At 57.1% G+C, this 19,987-nt stretch overlaps 1 protein-coding gene and 2 long non-coding RNA genes across 3 annotated transcripts; 1 reads left to right on the top strand and 2 right to left on the bottom strand.

Moving 5' to 3' along the window:
* Positions 1-2,918: 2,918 nt before the first annotated feature.
* ZNF696 (zinc finger protein 696) lies at positions 2,919-8,667 on the bottom strand. The gene is made up of 3 exons (XM_008684090.2): positions 8,604-8,667; positions 7,120-7,223; positions 2,919-4,544 (listed from the first exon to the last, which is right to left on the bottom strand). Exons 2-3 carry the CDS (start codon positions 7,133-7,135, stop codon positions 3,436-3,438), a joined length of 1,125 nt encoding a protein of 374 aa, XP_008682312.1. The 5' UTR covers positions 7,136-7,223; positions 8,604-8,667; the 3' UTR covers positions 2,919-3,435.
* A 68-nt stretch (positions 8,668-8,735) lies between these two features.
* LOC121101692 lies at positions 8,736-11,184 on the top strand. The gene is made up of 2 exons (XR_005833665.1): positions 8,736-8,976; positions 10,202-11,184. It is a non-coding gene; the product is annotated as an uncharacterized LOC121101692 (long non-coding RNA).
* A 3,108-nt stretch (positions 11,185-14,292) lies between these two features.
* Positions 14,293-16,438, bottom strand: LOC103656673. The gene is made up of 2 exons (XR_566662.2): positions 15,064-16,438; positions 14,293-14,771 (listed from the first exon to the last, which is right to left on the bottom strand). It is a non-coding gene; the product is annotated as an uncharacterized LOC103656673 (long non-coding RNA).
* Between the last annotated feature and the right edge of the window lie 3,549 nt (positions 16,439-19,987).

Below are 19,987 nucleotides of genomic sequence, written 5' to 3'. Positions count from 1 at the left end.
TTGTGGGTGATCAAGCCTTTCAGATGTGAAGATCTCTCTTGCTGGTCTGTGCTTTTACTGTGTTGTGTCGAGGTGTGGATTTCTCTTTATTTATGCTGCTTCATATACATTATGCTTCCCAGATGTGTGAATTAAAGTTTTTTTATTAAATGAAGAAAAGCTTTTAGCAACACCATAAATGGAGGGGTCCAAAAAAATCCAGTCCTGTAAAGTGCAGAATCTCATCCTTCTGAAGAGTGAAATGAGCCTGCACCAATGCCAGGCCCCTCCACACAGTCTCAGCTGTCAATTGGCACGACTTGTTAACAGTTGTCCTTTGTGGCTTACATGTTGAATGTGACGGTTCTGGGTCTTGAGGATGGCTGGAATTGCCAGTGTATTGGTAACAAGTTCAGTGTCCTCTCCTTTCATTGATTATTTTGTTGGCCTGATTATGGGGAGACTGGGCCAGTTAAAATTGGGGATGCAAACACTCATCTTCCCCAGGTGGGGTTGGCTGCTGTCTCCCTGCCTGACTTCACCTTCACCTCCATTCTGAACCCTGCACAATACGGAGCTTGAGCCTGGCTGGAGAATAGCGACTGGGTGGGCTGTGGCAGCCAGCTGCTGATAAAGTTGGAAATTGTGTAATCGTGGCGCAGGTCATTGCGGGGCCTCACTGGGTGTCCTCTCCTTCACTCTCTCTTCTCCTGGGGCTTCTATCAGGTCCATGCCAGACCTTCTTATTCTGCTTTATAAATCCTTTCACATTTCCTGTAGATTTTTTATCTTGTCTCTGTGGTATCCGAGTTCCTTGGATACATCTTCCACTACACTAATGCTCTCTTCAGCAGTGTCTAATCTGCTATTTAACCTACCCACTGAGTTCTATTTCAACAATTATATTTTTCATTTATAGAAGTTCTTTAAAAACCCTGCCTGTCCATGCCTGATAGTCCTTTATTGCTTTCTCCTTGCTGTGATTGCCCTCTTTATTTCTGTGCATACTTCATACATAACCATTCCCTTGCCTGCATTATCTGGCAATTTCATTATCTGCAGTTCTTTGAGGTTTATGACTACTGTTTGGTGTTTTTGTTGACCCCCATTCAGTGAGATCTTCAGTGTGGTTGGTGATCTCTAAGCTCATTGCTTGATCTCATAAACAGCAATACTATAGGTCTAAGTAGCAGAAGCTTTCCTCTAAAGAGTGATTGCTTTGGCTTCTACTGGTATCTGAGAGGGACCATGAGCCTGGGCCCCCTCAGCCTATCTGAGGATTTGGGCTCAGCATGGGAATCCCGGGCTCAGTTTTCCACCTCACCACTGGCCCAAGAGTCAGCAGCCCAGTAGCTGTGGTGCCACTGAATCCACTCTGAGGGCAACTGTATCCTACAGGCTGCACAACCCTTGGCCTAAGCTCACATTTGCAAAGAAATAGGTGCCCACAAGAGCCCTAGACTGGTACTGCTATTTTGGAGGTCCCAGCCAGTTACAGGACCCAAAATAACTCACAATCAGCAGTTAAGCTAGAGCAGATGATAACCATGAAGTGACATCAAAGCAGAGCCTGACCAGGACAGATTTGGATCATGAATGGACGTTAGGACTCATGGCCAGGGGGCTGCTTAGATTTATCTTAGTCATCACAGTAAACTTCCAACAAGATGACCTCACTCAGTTCATTATGGCAGAGTTCTAGGACATGCAACAAAGATACTTGGCCACTCCTACCTGGCAAATAACACGTATCTGTATCCATGGCGCTGCCATGGTGTGATGTAAAATGTTGAGTTATGAATAGTGAGTTCACTTAAATTTTACTGTCTGCCTTCTCTGACTGCAGATTCCAAGGTTCCGTGAGTGAGCACATTTCTCATCCCCTTTCACGCCCCCTCGTGCACCCTGGCCCCTGCTTTGTACACAACATTTAGCCCATCTGTTGATTAAATCTTTTGAAGAACTAGCTCAGGAACCCCCATTCCTGGGAGCTCCTCCCAGTTTCTTCCCTCGCCCCGATCATCTGTGTGCACCTCTCTCCTGGGCTTAGTTCCTTGGAGGTACTTCTGTTACCAGGCTTTGTATTGGGCACTACACAAATGACTTTCCTTGTCTGTCTCGCTCTCTAACCTGTGAAGTCCCTGAGTGCTCATGTCATGCTGGTTTTGTCTCCCAGAACAGTGGCAGGGAGCCTGGACAAGTAAGTGCTTAGGAAACATTTGTTGAAAGTACTTTTTGTTTGTTTGTTTGAGAGAAAGCACCCTAGTGGGGCAGGGGCAGAGGGAGAGAATCCCAAGCAGACTCCATGCTAAGCATGGAGCCCAACACGGGGCTCAATCTCATGACCCTGAGATTATGACCTGAGCCCAATCAGGAGTCAGATGCTCAACCGAGCCAGCCAGGTGCCCCGAAAGTACAAATATCTTGAATCACTGAATTCTACTCCAGAAACCAATACTGCACTGTATGTTAACTAAAACTTAAATTAAAAAAAAAAGAAAGTACAAATATCTTAAACTTCCTTTTCTTGTACTGCCGTTATGAGGCTAAGCAGAGTTCTGCAAGCTGCATACTCTGAAATGGTGTGAAAACACAGCAGATCTGTGTTCTCTTCTCCTCTGGCCGAGCCTGTGGTCTCCTCTGTAAGCCATCTGTCACACACTCCCTACAAATTTCACACTCTTTGGTGGAGTATATTCTGCTTTTCCATACTCTGTATGGAGGGCTGTGTTAAAACAATTCTGGCTCCAGGAGCTCCTACTTTGATGGAGAGACACAAACACAGAGCTTTGATACAAAATAGAAAGTGACTCCTGCCTTTGAAAAAGTGCTATGGAACTAAGAAAACAACAACAACAACAAAAACCCAAAACAAAGTATGACTGATAGATAAACCTCAAAAACATGAAGCAGAAGGAAAGAAGTCAGACATAAAAAGTATATGTTAAATCAGTCTATTTGCATAAAGTTCTAGAATGAGCAAAACTCTAGTGACAGAAACGAGATCACTGGTTGCCTCTGAGGCTAAGGGGTTTGGCTTGAAAGGGTGATGGAGATAGTTTATTATCTTGATAGCATGGTGGTTCTAAAGGTCAAAACAGGTTATATCTGTCAAATCTCATAAAACCCAGCCCTTAGGATCTGTGCACTTCACCATATGTGAATTATAGGTCAGCAAAGTGTCACGAATGTGAAATTAGTTTCAGTGGACACACGTGTCCTCATCAGATCTCCACCATAAAGCCAGCCTTCCCTCAGACTCCTCCTTCTCTTCTGACTGGTGGGCAGGGGAGCAGCAGACACACCGGGGATTTCCCCATGGGCAAGAACTTAAAGCACCGGCAGCTCCCTCATCCTCCTCATGCAGGTGGGATGAAGTACATGGCCCTGCAGGTGCAGCCAGAGTTTCACGGGCGCTGCGCCCACCACATCCAGGTCAGTTCACCCACGGGAGGCTCAGTCTGCGCCATGGATGCGCTGGTGCTGGATCAGGTGTGAGCTCAGGCGGAAGGCGCGGCCACACTCGGTGCAGCGGAAAGGCTTTTCCCCGGTATGGACCCGCCGGTGCCGGAAGAAGCCCGACAGGGCCCTGAAGGCTCGGCCGCACTCCCCGCACGCGTAGGGCTTCTCCCCAGTGTGGATGCGCCGGTGCTCACTGAGGAAGGAGCTTCGGCTGAAGGCCCGGCCGCACTCTGGACAGGCATATGGCTTCTCGCCTGTGTGCACTCGCCGGTGCTGGAGGAGGTTGGAGCTCTGGCTGAAGGCCTGGCCGCACTCTTGACATTCGTAGGGGCTCTCCCCGTGGTGGGTGCGCTGGTGCCGGGCCACATTGGAGCTGTGGAGGAAGGCCTTCCCACACTCGCTGCACACGTACGGCCTCTCGCCCGTGTGCGTCCTCTGGTGCTTGGCGGCGTCTGACCGCTGACCAAAGGACTTGCCGCACTCAGCACATCCGTACGGCTTCTCCCCCGTGTGAATTCGCTGGTGCCTGACAAGGTTGAAGCTCTGGCTGAAGGCTCTCCCGCACTCCTTGCAGACGTAGGGCTTCTCCCCGTGGTGGATGCGCTGGTGCCGGACCACGTGCGAGCTGTGGATGAAAGCCTTCCCGCAGTCGCTGCACGCGTACGGCTTCTCCCCAGAGTGAATGCTCTGATGCTTCGCCACGTCCGAATAGCATTTGAAGCTCCGGTCACAGGTGCCACACTGATAAGGCCGCCCTTTTCGGGGGCCTCTTCCGCCCACGGCAGAGCGAGCATTCAGGGTGGCATCCAACTGGGACACACTGCTCTCTAGGCTGTTCTGCCCTCTAGGTTTCTCAGAAACAACTGGTACCCGAGGGGCATCTCTGGGCCTGTCTCCAGCCTCCTCATTCCTGCAGCTGTCCAGAAGCCCCAGTGCCCAGGGAGGCCCCTGTAACGGGCCCAGCACTCTCTCCCCATGGTGTGCCCCTTCTTCTTCCAAAGCCTCCTGCTTTGGCGTTGGCTCCGTGCTCTGAGCCCCTCGCTCTGCCACTGAAGCAGCACAGCCAGAAGTCTGGCCGCCGCCTGATGCCTGTGCCAGGGAAGCTGGAAAAGAGGGTCAGAGACGTGTGACCAGAAGCCTAAGGAAGCTCTGACAGCACACAGCTGCACGGGACTGGACGGGCTGGCCGTCTGGGTAACAGCAGAGCTGTGGTACCAGCGTGCAGCACACAGCTGTGCCATTGCTGCCCAGACCGTTGCTGCCCAGCTCTCCCCAGCGCCTGGCACCTGCGGTCCCTCAGCTGGGACTCCAGGGTATTCTGAGCCTCCACCCTCAGGCTCAGGAGGGCAGGAGACAGAAGCCCAGGCTCTGGGTGATCCTGGTTCTGCTGTACGGCCTGGAAGGCAAAGAACACTGGCAGCAAGCCAGCAGAGGTACCAGGAGGCACAGGGTAAGAGTGCCCCGGCGGCACACGTCCTGGTCCCAGCTCACTTCTCCAACCCTGGACTCTCCAAGACAACTCTGTCCTTGACGCCTCCTGACAACCCACCAAACGCAAAGGGCCTCTGGTCCAGGCAAGCAAGAGAATCCTTCCTCAGACAGAAATCAGTGCCAAGAGTAAGCAACAGCCAGCGACCAGCGCCAGCCGGCTGGACTGAGGGGCCTCCCAGGCCTGGCTGCTCGGTGGTGATGCTGCTGGTGGCCCCGGCCCTGCTGGCTCCTGGGCACAGGCACACAGCCATTTAGACAAATGGCTTCAGGGATGTGGTTGCAAAACAGATGCCAGGCAGTTCTTGCCACGTTCACAGGGCCTATGGGGGCACCTGGGAGGTGAGACAAGGACACTTCCTTGCAGGTGGCTTGGTAGGAGGGCAGCCCCAGGGCAAGCCCATCAGCCTCCAGAGTAGCTTTCCAAGGGGTCCATCCCTGCCTCGCTGCACTGGAACACCTCTCAAGAACTGACAGGCAGGCATCCACAGCCACTTTCCATCAATTCCCTAACAAGGCGGCTGTTCAATTGAGCAACTGGAGATGGGGAGAGGCCCCAGGCACAGGGCTAAGAAACAGGAAGCCCTCTAGGGAGGCCCAGTCTGGTCTTGTGGTTTGGCAGACTTAGAGGTTCAAGAAAGCAACTCATAGGCACTGGTTTTGAAGCAAGAATTATTCAGAATTAAAATGGGGGGGGGCACATACACCCTTTCCAGTTCCAGTGGGTCAGGCTTTGGGTCCTGTGAACTGCTTGCTTCCCGAGGCCATCCCAGGCACCAGCAGGCAGCCCTGTGTGTGTGTGTTTGGAGGGGGGGTCCTCTCAGTGATCAGCTCCCAGGGCGCCCTGAGGAGCCCTAAACATGGAGCCCTTATTCTCGACTGGGCACATTTGGCTATGTGGGAAAACATCTTTGCCTGTCACAACTGGGAAGGGTGGTACTGGCATCCTGTGGGTAGAGTCCTGGGATGCTGAATATTCTAGAATGCCCAGGACACTCTTACAATGAGAACTCTTCCATCCCAGAATGTCCAGTGCCAAGGCTGAGAAACCCTGATGGAGGGAAGTCTTCCCAAAAGGTTAGAACTTGGTTTCTAACCAAGAAACTCAGTCTGTGGCAAAGATGCCGGTCTCCCGACTGACATACATGAGACCCATGAGACCCACCACTGGTCTCACGCTCGCCTGCATCCCGCTTTCAGGCCACAGATCCCATGGCATGTGCTCAGGACCAGCAACCAAGGGATGGTGCCCCTTAGTCCCTTTAAAAATGTGTGTTTTGTCGTGACCTGTTTCTCTTCCACCACTCTGTGTGTGTTGACATTTGCTAAAATCATTATTTAGCCCAAAACTGCGGGACTGTGAAGAACCCCAACTGGACCAGATCTGGCCAGGATTAAGGTCAGATGAGGGAGGGAGAGGCAAGTCAGGGACTTGAAGGGTGGCTTCATGGCAGGGCCCTAAGAAGGGATGAGTGTTTGTTCGTGGACTTGGAGTAGCTGAATCACCTGACACAGGGGTTCTCTGACTTCAAGGGAGAACAGGTACAGGTGGGGGGCGGGGGCACGCAGTATGTTCTAGCAGCCACGGCCATACTCCACCCGGGCTCCTGCTGCCGAACATGCCACTCAGAGTATGACGGTGGAAGAGCCTGAGGCAGTGCGTGCGTCCGTGCTGGGGGGAAGGCGGCGTTGTCCTGAGCACTGCTTGTCTCTCACTGTAGCAACAGCAACCATAGTAAGCTGGATGGGAGTCCTCAGCTTCGATAGCCTGCAAGCACGGCCTTAAATCTTCAGAATAGAGTGGGGCCCGGAGCCTGGGAGGGCAGTGGGCGGGAGGCTAGCCAGATTTTCACTCCTCATACTCTTCTGGGTCACCTAGTCTGAGCCCAGGCTAGCCGGGGTTCTGAGAAATAGGGCCAGAATTAATAGTCTCATTCTCAGGAGTCTCCAGGCAGGGGCGGGGGCAGAGAAAGAGACAGGGGTGCAGAGTTTGGCCATGAGAGCAAAGGGATGGAACAGGGAGTGGTGAGGACAGCAGGCAGTAGGGGTGGGAGCCGTGTTAGGCAAAGAAAGGGCAGGGCAGTGCTGCCTGAGCCCAGCGACATCCCCTAGTAGCCAGGCAGGTGGGCTCTGAGAGCCCTCCTAAGCTGTCCCCTCCTCCCTAACCCCACCTGGCTGTCCACCCCTCACCTGTGTGTGTGTCCATCAGGGTAGCCCTCTCCGTGGTGTTCTGGAGACCCAGGCCTGGGGGATCTCCTTGCTGTGCCTTGCAGAAGCACCAGGAGTGGGAACACCTGCTTGAGTAAGAAAGAAGACAAGGGGAGAAAGTGACAGGGAGAGTGGGGGTGAGCTCAGAGCCACTCCTGGGGACTCCACGGGCCTGTGTCTGCCGCTAGAAATCAAAGTCATGACTAAACAGACACCCCAGTAACTAGTGTTCCATAAGGTACCCTCTGGGAATGCTGTCTGGACCATGCTGGCCTCCCTGAGCTCCGCCGCCCCCACAGGCTGAGAGCACAGCTGGGGGTGGCAGCACCTGCTAGCTGCCTGCAGTGGTCTTGCTCCAGGATGAACAAGCCCAGCATCATTGGTCAGTCCTCAAATCTCTGGAGACACATCAAGGGAACCAAAATTTTTCTTGATAATGATAAAGATTTGAATATAAAAATATGAAACCAAAAAAATTAAAAAATTATTTGAGTGGTGCAGTTTTGGATTGAGGAATGATTTTGCTATGCTTAACACCAAAGGTAAAGTCTGACAGATTTAACTACACAAGGAAATTTAGAGTAAAAGAGAAGGAAATGAAAAGAAGAAGAAGCACCACCACCACCACCTGGGGGGGCGGGGTGGTGGTATCGTTATAACATAGATTCACATCCTTAATACATAAAGACCACTATATGTTAACGAGAAAACATGACAAACGTAACAGTCACCAAGTAACCCACAAAAGAACGCTGACGAGTAGCCAGTGTATTTTTTAATAAAAGTTCCTCATTTGTCCCACCTCATTTGCAATTAAGGAAGGTAAAGTAAAAGATCAGTTTTTACTCTTCAGGATGGTAACACCTTCGGGGCAAGGGACCCATCAGCCCGGGCAGCGGGACAACCCGCAGCCTCCAGGCACACCGCGGTCGCACCGGTGGGGGGCCACCCTGACACCGAGCTCGTGGTGCTGGCGGAGAGCCACCTGCACGGACACTGCATCCCCAGCTTGTTGAAGAGCAAGCCTTGGTAACCACGTCATCTCAACTAAAAAACAGGGCCGGTTAAAGTGTGCGAGCCGCGGGGAATGAAGTGACCCCGGCGACCGTCACAGTGACCAGGGGAGGCTGTCCCGAGGCCGTCACACCAGGGTCGGAGGGGGAGGACTGTCCCCAAGGCCATCTCACTGGTCAGGGGTCCCCAGAGCCGTCGCACGGGCTTGGGTGGGAGGCAGGGCTGTCCCGGGGCCGTCACAGCGGTCAGGAGGGCTGTTCCTGGGCTGTCACACCGGGGTCGGGGGAACTGCCCCCATGCCGTCACACTGGTCAGGGGGACACTACCCTGAGGCTGTCACTCCCCACGGCGCACGTGCAGCTCTTTCGAAGCGAGAGCCTCGCATAAGCACGTACCCGCGTCCGGGCCCCAGGTTCCCGCTCCCGCACGGCCCGCAGCAGATCACCACTCACCTGCAGCCCGCTGTTCGCCCGAGGCGCCGCGGTTCCCAGGGCGGCAGGGCGCCACTTCCGGTGACGCTCTAGGCTGCAGGAGGACTATGCACCTGCTGCCTGGGCGGCCGCGGCGCGGGCACTTCCGGTGGCGCTCTAGGCCGCGGCAGGGCTGTGCACTCCGCTGCTCCCCGGGTCCTCAACCCCAGCTGGGCGCTCCAGGCGCTCGCTCCGGTCGTGGCATCCTCACGGACCACTCCCGCTCCGGCCCGCCAACCTCCCAGAGCCGCCACCCTCCCAAGTCTTAACTCCCTCGCCTCCAGCCAGGCCCGGGTGGGGTCAGGGGCGGCGGGATGAACGAACGAGTGGACGAAGGCCGTGCAGGTGGAGAAAGGTGGGGGCGCCCTGGGGGAGGAGGTGGGCCGAATCCGGGGGGGCGGGGGGAGGGATGTGGGGAAACCTCCTTCAGGGACAGGGGCCGCTAGCGTCCGCGGCGGGGAGGGAGCCCCGCAGCTGCCCGCTTCGCGCCTTCCTGGCCGGCCCTGCTGCCGCGCGCACCTCGCGGCTCTCCCTCCTGGCGCGCGGCCCCGGCTCGGCTGCACAGACGCTCCTGCGCCCGGTCTCCCTCACCGCTGGTTTTCAGTGCCCGCCCACCTAGGGGCGCGAGGACCCGGGGGAGGCCCCGCAGGACCAGCCGTGCGGGCTCTAGGCTTCGTGCAGGACCGAAATCACATGCGAGCCGGAGAAGGTGGGAACGGTTTACTGAGTGGTGTAAGTGACGGGGAATAGCAGGCCTAGCATCTGGGAGACTCCGGGGGGGAAGTGAGCCCCCTCGTCGCTTGGGGTCCGGGTACTGCTCCTTCGTGAATCCAGGCTAAGGCCCTATCAAAGGCGAGTGTGGGGTGAACAACAGGTGCTATTCCATAAGTCATCAAAGGCAGGGGTTTGATGCCAGCGTCAGCCTAGGTTGGTTTGAAGCTCATTTCCTGGGTCATGGCTGGGATCTGGCTCTTCTCAGGTGTTACCAGATGTTTGGGGCCTGGGACAGAACTCAGAGAATGATTAACTTGCTTCTGGCTTGGAGTGGGAACTGAGCTTTGACTTACTCACAGGCAAAGATGGGTCATGGGCCTGGCAGCAAAACAGCAGAGTAGCCTTTCAAAAATGATGTCCCTTTAGCTTCCCTGCCTTTGTGATCTGTTTGCTTGGCTCAGGAGTCTGGGCACAGCCTAGCCACGTCTGTGTTTGGGTCTCTCCCAGGGTACCAGGAAGGCGTGGGTGGGAGCTGGGGTCTCTCCCGAGGCTCCAAGGGGGAGCATGTGCTCCCAGACTCGCTTGGTTGTTGGCAGGATTCAGTGCCTGAGGGTGGGAGGTGGGAGTTCTCTGGCGTCTCCAGACACATTAGCTGGGGATGCAGGCTTTCCCACAGGCCCTGCATTCTTGGGTTTCTCGATGGAATGGGTGCTCTCGTGTTTCATCGCTGCTGAGAAATCTTTACAGCGTCTGCCACAGGTCTGTGTCGTGGGGCTTGAACGGCATGTCCCCGAGGCACCATACAGTTGTCTTTCCGTGCCCCGGGTGCTTTCCTGTCAATGACTTCTTCTGTGGCTTCTCGTCAGCCTCATTCAGACATGCTTACAGAAACCCCAGAACTCGGAGGGCCCCTTGAAACGTTCACCTGCTCCCTGGCAATGATTCTTTCTACAAGATTCTCCTACAAAAGCCTCTTGCTCTGGTGTCTGCCGTGTGTCCTTAACCCCACACACCAAACAGAAGCACCGGTGATGAGTGACCCCTGATGCTGGGCAGGAAGAGGGGCATCATCACAGCTGGGCTGGGCCATCTGTGGTGGACATGGAGGACGCCGGCAATCCAGAAGCTAGGAACTCCATGCCATCTGCTGTGCCCAGTGCACCCTGACCTTGATCAGCCTGGCGCTGGCCTGCACCCCACCACCTCCAGCACCACCTCTCCAGCTCCCAACTGTGGGACCAGGCGTCATGCCCTGAACATGCCAGGCCTGCTTCAGCCTCCCTCTCAGCCTTCGCTCCTTCTGCTGCCCAGCCTGGAAAGCTCCCCCTGTGCTGTCCACAGCCTTGTTCCCTTTCCTCGTCACTGGACACGGGTCCTACATCTCCAGAGGGAATACTGCAGTGAGGTGTTCACTGTGTCCATCGGCTCGTCACTGGCTACGGATAATTCTGATCACGTAGTCAGAATGTCTGGGTTTTCCACGGTGTGGTTGCTCTTTTCCCTTTGCAACTAGTAAGCCGTCCTTGAGGAGAAAGGCACAGGAACTGATCACACTAAGGAACCGTGAGGACACATGGCAGCTGGAAGCAGGACATGGCTGCTGGAGGGGAGGGAAAGCCCTGCAATGACAGCAGTGGACACAGGCAGAGCTGGGGGCGGTGCTGTGTGCGGTGTTGCACCAGCGTGCCCGAATTTGGTGACTGTCCTGTGGCTTCGTAAGAGAACACCGAGTGTAGGAAGCACACACCAAAGCATCAGGAGACCAAGGGACTTGGTGTTTGCAAACCACCTAAAAAGGGTTGGAAGAAAAGATTTGTATAGATGTAAATAAATTTGAAGAGTACACTTCTGCCACGTGGTGAGAACTGTGACGTCTTTCTATTTGTCTCGTTTCCCAAATTTTCTACAAAATACTTTGCTTATGTAATAGAAAAAATGTGTCTGAGTCCCCTGTCTTGCATGAACTGCTCTGACAACCAGGAGCCAGAAGAGGGCTTTTTCATTGCCAGCTAGAGCGGTGACTCCATCCTGGGCTGCACATTATTTTTCTTTTCCAGCAGGTTCCAGGGCCTGTTGTTTGCTTCTGCTCAGGACCTCTCCCCTTATGCATTCTGGCAAGAGCACACCTTTACTTCTGGGGAGTGTTCCTCTCCCTGTGTTCCCCTAGATCATTTTGGAGCCCAAGGCCACACAGGGCCTTGCAGAGATGAGAGGTGGAAAGGTGACAGGGAGAGCTGGTCACAGCAAGGTTTCGGTCTCCACCAGGACACCTGGATTCCCTGGGTTGCTGAAGCAGCGCTTGACTCTCGGGGCTGCCCCTGGGCCTTCCAAGCCTGTGGGGCCCCAGATGGTGCCGAGCAGTTCCTGTCGCTCACACTGTTGCTTTGGCAGTGGTCCGCCTGCCTTCAAGGGTCCAGGCCCTGGGCCCCCAAGACCTGCCAGGTGCCTGCAGGAGCAGAGGGGCGTCATTTGGGCCAGGCAGGTGCTGAAGGGCTGAGGGCCAAAGTCACACGGACTGGCCTGCAGCCCCAACCGTGCATGTGGTCCGTCCCTCTACTGATGCAGCCTGTCTGTAGCCCCTCACTGTGTCTGTCGCCTCTTCTAGTAGTAAGGACCCTGAGAGAGAAAGAGACTACTTTGCAGAGGAGGAAGTGAGGATTTCCTGAGGAAGGAGCTGGCACCCGGAAAAAGGAAGTGACATACCTCACTGTTTCCGGAGAGTCCTGGCTACTTCTGTGCTGACAGACCAGCACCCAGTCTCTGCGGCCGGAAACCACAGAGCTCCAGTCATTGCCAGTTGGCCAGCTCTGCGTCCACGGATACCGAGTGGCCCCTCCAGCTGGGGTCACAGCTCCGGCGTCTCCTGCCTGTCCAGTCTAACTGGTGGGTCACCAGGCTCACGGGGAGGCTGCTCTTGCCTCTGGGCTCGTGTTCGTGGTTCCTGTCCTCCCCGTGGGCAGCCCCACCAGCCCCTGGGCACCCCCACGGCTTCTGCAGGACCCAGCAGGTCCTTGGCCCGGTGGCCCCAGCCTTGGGAGCTCTGCCCCCCGCCAACACCTGGGGCTCTGTCTCCTCCAGGTTTCCTGCAGGAGTCTCTGCTCCTCGCTGGGGTGCGTGCAAATGTCACCAGACTGTGAGCCACCGCGTGGAGAGACTTTGGGCAGCAACATTGTCTCCTTAGAGCCAGTGGTGAGGGAAAAAGGAAGCAAGGACAGATGCCGGAGTAGGAAGGGGTGTGCATTGGGGGGTGTTAGGCAGGGGTTGCGGGGACACGGGAAAGGGCTGGCGATGGGCCCTGGGACCGTCCTCACCCCCATGTGTACATCAGTGCGGCTTTAGCACCAGGAGTCTGGTCTCCTGTTGGTCACGCCTCACCTGGGAGGCTTGGGAGCTGCAGGTGTGGGTCCCTGCGGGGCTGTGGTGAGGAGCACCCGCAAGGTGCAAGTTAGCACGTGTGGCATTCTGGCGCCCAAACGGCTTCGCGAAGCACGACAGGGAACCGGCCCCCCCGACTGCGCGGCGCCCGCTCTGGGCGCTGGCGGGGCGCCGGGCTCCCTGCACAGGGGCAGCCTGTGTGGGACTGAAAACATGCGCCCTGCCCCGCGTGTTTGCTCTGCTTCTTGCCGTCTGGGCGCCGGTGTGCCGCTGCAGAGTCACTGAGAACTCTAAGCTCTGCTTACTTTTCCGCAAAGGAAACCAGGCCTTCTGATCAAAGGTAACTGCGTGGAGGCCTTTACTTCTTTGCCTCAGGCTGCTGAAAACGGTGTGAATGGAACGGGAGCGGGGAGGTGAGATGTGCGGCCCCCCGGGAGGCCCCGGCTGACAGGTCTGGCCGGACCACCGGAGCTGCGGGCCTCAGGGCAGGGGCCAGTGGGAGGGCGCATGGCCGCACCGCATGCTCAACCGAGGGGCCAAGGCCCCGTGCAGGACCGAGCTGAGGTCAGCAGGTCTGGCCCCGCCGCCTGCTTTCCCCCAGGGCAGTGCTAGCGCAGCCAGAGGCCCAGATGGCTCCTCCCAGGGCAGTGAAATTGCACGTGGCGCGACCGACCGACAAACACGAGGAGCTCGGACCAAGGGAACGAGTTGACGTCACGATAGAGGTCGAATCAGCAAAACGCAGAAAAGACATGGAAGGAAAGGCATTACGTGGAGGAAGACGCAGGAGAGCAGACGCTGAGGGATCACCCCACAGCCACGAGGACCCGATTCTTCCAGGGGCCGGGGGAGCTTGCAGCGGGGCTGCAGGTGAGGACGCGCCTAGCCAGCACGGGGACCGCTGCCAGTGAGGGGCCCCAGGCATGCCCACCCCGGCCTCCGCCCCCCGCAATCGGAGATGGCATGTGGGCTGAGAGAGGGCTTGAGGGGAGACACCCCGGTGGCCCTCCAGTGGAAAATGCCAGTTCAGCGGGTGTGGGGTGCGGAGTCGCAGCACAGTGAGACCCAGAGGCTGCCCGGGCTGGTCTCAACCCGCAGCGTGCGGTGGAATCTAGCAGAACCGGCCGAGGGCCTGCTCCTGCTGAGCTGGACGATGGGGATGCACACGCGGACCCCGCATCATAGTGCCTGCCCCTGGGGTGCTCCCAGAGGAGAAGGGAGACACTCAGAGGCTCGGCGGTGCGGGATGGCAGGTGCCCAGCGTGCCGACGGCTGCCTCAGCATCCGAGGCAGGAGAGCGGCTTCTGAAGTGTGAGCAGGAGGGTGGGAGGGGCTCTGCGGCCAAAGACAGCGGGGAACCAGGGGGCCAGGAGCCCGGCTGCACTGACCACCCTGGAGCTGCCAGTGGGTTCTAGCTAAGAAACAACCTCGAGAAGCAAAAATGGGGTCAAACAAGTGTTCATGTTGAGAAGCTATTTAGAATTTTTAAAGTCCTCTTCGAAGCACAAGTTAGAACAGTTTACTAGGATTTCATTGTACATTGTTAATTTCTTGGTAATTCTTGTGAAAAAGGAAAATGCACTGGATTACTTAATGTTTATTCCCGTAAGACAAAAAGGTATTATCAGAAGTAAAAACGTTAGAAGCAACAGGAAGTTGAATTCACACAACAGAAAGCCAAGTCAGGGAGGTGGAAGGTGGGTCTACGGGAGACTCACAGAGTGAAGTGGAAGACAACAGTTGGAAGAAGACGAGAAGATGTGAAAGGCAGAGGAAGACAAGCAGGATGCTTCCCGATGGCTCTTCTGCAGAAGATGACCAGTCCTTCGATTATGGAAAGGAGTAAAGCTGTCCGTCAGGAGCACAGAAGGGCGGGCCGCGGCACACAGGGCCATACGGGCGAGCCTCAGAAACACTCTGCTGAACGCAGAAGTCAGGCACAAAGCACTGCATAGGTCACGGTTCCACGTATCTGAAGTTAAGGCTCCAACAGTGGTCACCTTGGAAGTACTGACTGGGGGGGGGGAGGTTCTGGAAAGTTCTATGTCTTGAACTGGGTGGCTTTACAGGAGAGGAAACATATGTAAAAAGTCAAGCAGGACACTTAAGATGTGGGAGTTTTAAATATGTTAAATTATAACCGAATAAAAAAATTAAAAATATTAACCACTCCATCCCAGGAAAAATCAATATACAGTGTCCCACAGCAGCCATGTATAGTGGTGAAGCTATTCAAGTTCAGGGGCAAGAAAAGAGTGATGAGGCCCCACAGTGCCAACATGGGACAGACTCAGGAGAGACCTGCAAGGGAAAACCCCAAACCACAAACACACACCCCAAGAATTTTAGATACCTGAGCTGCTCTTCAAGTGTAAGGACCATGGAGAGTGTTCTATAGCTTTCAGAGACGGAAGAAATGCAGCCCGCTCCATCACGGTGGTGCCCTCTCCCAGGCAGGAGCTGGTAGAGGGGTGCTGCTTGGGTGGACAAGTGGATTGGGGTCCCGGGAAGCAATCTGCCTTGTGCCTGCAGGTCACTAAATCTGTTCCCAGGTTTGGCTCACTGTCCACCATTCTCTGGCAGGTTGCTGCCCTGTGAACCAGGGGGTGCTCATCCCATGGGGCAGCCTGAGGGTCAGGTGCACTGAGAAGGACAGTGGCCTTGCAGTGGTGCTGCATACAGAATGCAGGGTGGCTGGACAGGAAGCCCTGAACCTGGGGTCAGGAACACCGTCAGATGCTGTCACTGGGAGGTACTAGCTGCATAATTTGGACAAATGAGTTCACCTGCTTGAGACCTAAGAAAGGGCTGCAAGTCCACCGGCACATGTGGACACCTGTCCCCTCCTAGCTCCCCTGGGCTGTGTAGCTCGTCCACGGGAGAGACCACAGCTTTCCATCTGGGCACCTGGGGCCTGGCACACAGTGCCGAGCAAGTGCATGGTGCGTCCACCAGTGGTTACAGCAAACTGTGTGTGGGTGGGGGGATCGGTCTGAGGGTCCCAAGTCTGCGTTCACACTGAGGCTGTGGTTAAGTCTTCTCCGCCTTGGTTTCCTGCCTCTAAGTCAGGGGTGCTGGGGCGCCGCTCCCGGCAAGCCTGAGCCCTGCGGGACAGGAATGTTATTTTAGGGCGCGGTTAAGCACGGAGTCCACTGTTTAAACAGCGGCAACAGTCAGCCCCAGAGCGTGGACGGTGGCTGAGAATGCCAACACCCCCTGCAGCCGCCGAGTGAGTTCTTTCGGGGCGGGGGCGTGCTCCATTCTCCCCCCACTTTCCAAACTGTCTTTAAAGAGCGCGACTGCCTCTCCCCGTGAAACTAAGAGTCTGTTAAAATCTGTTCTCCTTCAAGACCGGGCTTCAGTTTCTGCTCAGATGCGGGGTCCGAGGGACGACGACTGGGGCGGGAGAGGGCAGCGCGCCGTCCCCGGAGCCCAGGCTGCGCAGCGAGGGCCTGGCCCCTCAGAGGGCGCCGCGGACGCTGCGGACCGGGGCCCACGGGCGGCTCTGCGCCGACACCCGCCGGGCGGGCGCTCTCCCAGGGGCCGCCGCCTGCGGAGTTTCGAGACCGGGAACCGGCCCGCGCTGCAGCTGCGCCGGCTCCCTCCGCGGCTCCCTCCCACAGCTCCAGCAGGGCGGACTCCGGCCGTACCGGGCGGGGCGGCGACGGCAGGTCAGAAGGCCCGAGGAGGTCGCGGAACCTGTCTTCGCGGAGCCGTAGGCGCGCGGCCCGCCCACAGGAAGTCCCGCCCCGCAGCGCCGGCACTTCCGAGCGCTCTAGGAAGCTCGGAGGACTCGCCCCAGGGGCCCACGCGGGGGCGCGGGAGAGTCTGAGAGCGGGTCCTGGAGCTGTCCGAGGTGCGGGGTTGCGCGGGCGGTGGGCATGAGATCTTTGGGGGCATGAGATCTGAGAAGTGCATGTAGGGCCCTGAAGGCCGTAGGAAGGGCTTTGGGAAGCAAGCGAGGGACCTACCCAGTGTCTGACTCGAGAAGACCCCCTGGTCTGTGGGTGGTTGGAGTGGTCCAGGGGAGGAATGGCGGAGGGCAGCGGGAAGGCCCGCGGAGGCTGCGCATCGCTGCAGCCTGGACTCGGACTGGGGCGAGGGCATCGCCGTCCACCGCTACGGCAAGTCCAAGAACGCTGCGGCCGGCCGAAGGCGCCGAGTGCTTAGGAAAGAGCCCGAGGCTGGGACAGCTGGGCGCGCCAGAGCTGTCCGTCCGGCAGTTCCAGGGCCTGGCCAGGTGGTGGCTGAGTTGAACCTGCCTGCGCAGGTGCTCCTCCTTTGAGGGCGGGTGAGACCAGAGGTTCCCATCCTGGAGCGCTGTCACTGTCACTGGGGGTGTTGGAAATAAACCAGAGCCCCTGCTTTAGCCCGGGCCTACTTCATCTGTCTCCCCGGGATGGGGCCTGGGAAGCTGTGTTGTCCAGCAGGCTCCCCAGGTGATGTGACCATGTGGCCCCTCAGTGGGTGCTCACACCCCGCGAAATAAGATCCTAGAAAATGCAAGGTAAGGGGACTTACAGGAGGCCAGAGCCTCCTACGAATTCGGTGAGCCCAGCATGAGACCTCCCACGCCAAGACAGGGGTGTATGGAGCCTCTCCAAGGAGGTCCAGCTTGACCAACAGGGAGGGCAAGGCTGGGAAAAATGGTTGAAATGTATCCACTGTCTGAAAAGACTGCGTAGAGAAGCCGCCTCTCTTGGACTTCTTGGTGGGGCCTGTAGCAGCGACAGGAGACGCTCTCTGCCTGTTGCAAGGGAGGGTAGCTGGGCTCAGCGTGTGGGGGAGGCACACAGGCCTCTGGAGGGAGCGCCCTGGCTGTGGCGTTGGCGGAACAGGAGGGAAGGAGAGCTTCACCTCCTGCTGCTTCCCTGGTGGCAGTGCTGGTGTCTGGGGGCACGAGATCCTTGCCTGAAGGCTTTGCTGTGGCCCCCTGCGGGGTGGGTGCGGGCTGTCTGGCTGGTATTCCTCAGATGCTGAAAGTGTTCAGCGATGGTTCCATCCTGCATGAGGACAGCGACGAGGTTCTCTAGTGCAGACTACGGATGCCCGTCCGCGAGCCCTGCGTCCACGGTCCCGTCTCTGACTCCGCTGTGAGCCAGCACCCTTCTCCACATTCACTACATTCAGAGGCTCTCTCTCCTTGTGAACTCTGATCCCCGACAGCCGGACCCTCTGCCAAAGGCCTCGCCGTGTCTCGTCCACTCATTGGCTTCTTTCCGGTGTGAACTCTCTGATGTGGAACGTAGCCTGAGCTAGCGCTGAACGCCTCGCGCGTTCCCGACGTTCCTGAGGTCTTCGCCCCCCAAACTCTCCGGCGCGTTGTTGCATCTGACGGTCGGTCCCCTTCGGGTGCGTGTACAGGTGTCTCTGTACTGAGAAGTCTCTGGTGCTTCCTAACACCTGAGCTCCAGCCCGTGCCCCGCCCCGGCCACCACATCCACCTTGTCTCTCGAGCGCACTACGTTTCCAGCTCTGACTGGGGGCCGGTCCGCACCTGTGGCCCCATGTCTGAGGCTCTCGGACGCTGGCTGCATGTGGGTGAGGACTTCCTGCAAAATCTCGCTTGAGGCCATCTGTCTGAGCACTGACTAAATTCTGGCCTTTAGCATTTATCTTCTGAATAACACTCAAATGCAAGTGGCACCAGACATCAAATTTTGTCCCTCACCACCCGCGCTCCCGGGCCGGCCTCCCTCCCGCCTGGCTCTGCAGACCCCGCTTCCCAGGCCGGTGCCGCCATGCGAGGCTCCGCCGCTAGGGGCGCCAGACGGAGCGGGCGGCGCAGCGGGGAGGGAGGGACGTGCTCCTTCCTCTGCGCTTCCAGCCTGGCGGCCCCGCGGGACTCTCCTCTCCGCCGCTGTCCACCCCGCTGCCGGTTTTTTCAGTGCAAAGCTTCGTCGCGCAGGGTGTGTGTCCAGCCCGTCCCTCCCCCAGCCCCGAGAACCCCCGCCCGGATTCGCCCCTCCGCTGGGTCCGGGTCCAGCTCAGAGATCCCAGTCAGAGACATTCCTACACAGGCATCTCTGGGAAGAGCAGTTTGCCTGGTTTTCACTAGCGTCGGAGAAACGCTGCCAGATCTGGTTTAGACGACGACCTTGGGTTTACAAGATAAAGCCGAGGGGATCCAATCACTGATGCACTTGGGTGACTCCTAGTGACTGTTGAGTCGTGCAGCAGACGCACAGACCCACACCCAGCTGCACCAAGGGCGCGGCTGGATGAGACTTGGTGCGCGGACCGCCATCTCCGAGGTGGGGACCGCCAGCACAGCGCAGGTGCCCAAGCAAGGTTTACTGCGGGCGCCTGGGTGGCTCAGTCTGTTAAGCATCTGACTTCCGCTCAGGTCATGATCTGGGGGTCCTGGGATGGAGTCCCGCAGCAGGCTTCCTGCTCAGTGGGGAGTCTGCTTCTCCCTCTGCCTCTGTCCTTCCCCCTGCTTGTGCGTTCTCTCTCTCTTCTCTGAAATAAACAAATTTTTAAGAAGAGAGAGAGGGAGGTTTACTGGAGTGAATGCATAAATGTTATGAATTTTCATGGCAAAGGATGTAATTATTTTCCAGATGGTGGCTGTGTGGGTTAGGGCTCCTACTTGTTACCTTCTGACTCTGGCCCGTGCTGTGCTTGTTCCCCACACGATCTCAGCGTTCACACGAACCTTGTGGTACGGAGTCACATGCAGGATACCAGTGCAGCTCAAAGACCGGGTGTACCTTGCCCAAGATGGCACAGAAGGCCTCCCGAGTAGCCTGGGTGTCCTTAGAAGCTGGATGCTGGGAGCTAGCTACCCACCTGCTTAGGGGCACAGGGCGCACAGCAGGTGCTCCCCCCTCTGGGCTCGCTATTGTTCATCTAGGGTCTCGAAGCCTGAAACCCTGGGGTAGTGCAATACGGAATGTTGCGTATCAACGGAAAAAGACAAGTGTGTGAACACTTACAGTTCAGTCTGCGCACCCGGGCAAGCTGCCCGGGGAAGGTGGTGTGATTGAGAGGCTGAGAGCCATCTCTGAGCCCAGCTTCTTGGTCCCAGCCCCTGGCCCAGGGATGGATGGTGAATGGCTCGAGCCCCCCACAGAACCCAGCAGAGCCCTTCCCGGGGATGTGTCCAAGCTGCTGGGGCCCGAGAAGAGCCCTTGCCCCTCTTGTGGCTAAGAGAAGGAGGTGGACCTGCGGCTGCTTTGCGCTCTGCTCTGTCACGGTGAGAGCCTATCTGTAGCGGCAGGAATTAGGCCAACCCTATGGCATTAAGTACAGTTCTTATCTTTGCTGTGGTGGTT

The sequence above is a fragment of the Ursus maritimus genome, unplaced genomic scaffold (genome assembly GCF_017311325.1).
Source record: "Ursus maritimus isolate PB19 unplaced genomic scaffold, ASM1731132v1 scaffold_9, whole genome shotgun sequence".
In the NCBI taxonomy this organism is placed as follows: domain Eukaryota; kingdom Metazoa; phylum Chordata; class Mammalia; order Carnivora; family Ursidae; genus Ursus; species Ursus maritimus.
Note: the sequence above shows the minus strand (reverse complement) of the source record. Positions and strands in the feature narration are given on the sequence as shown.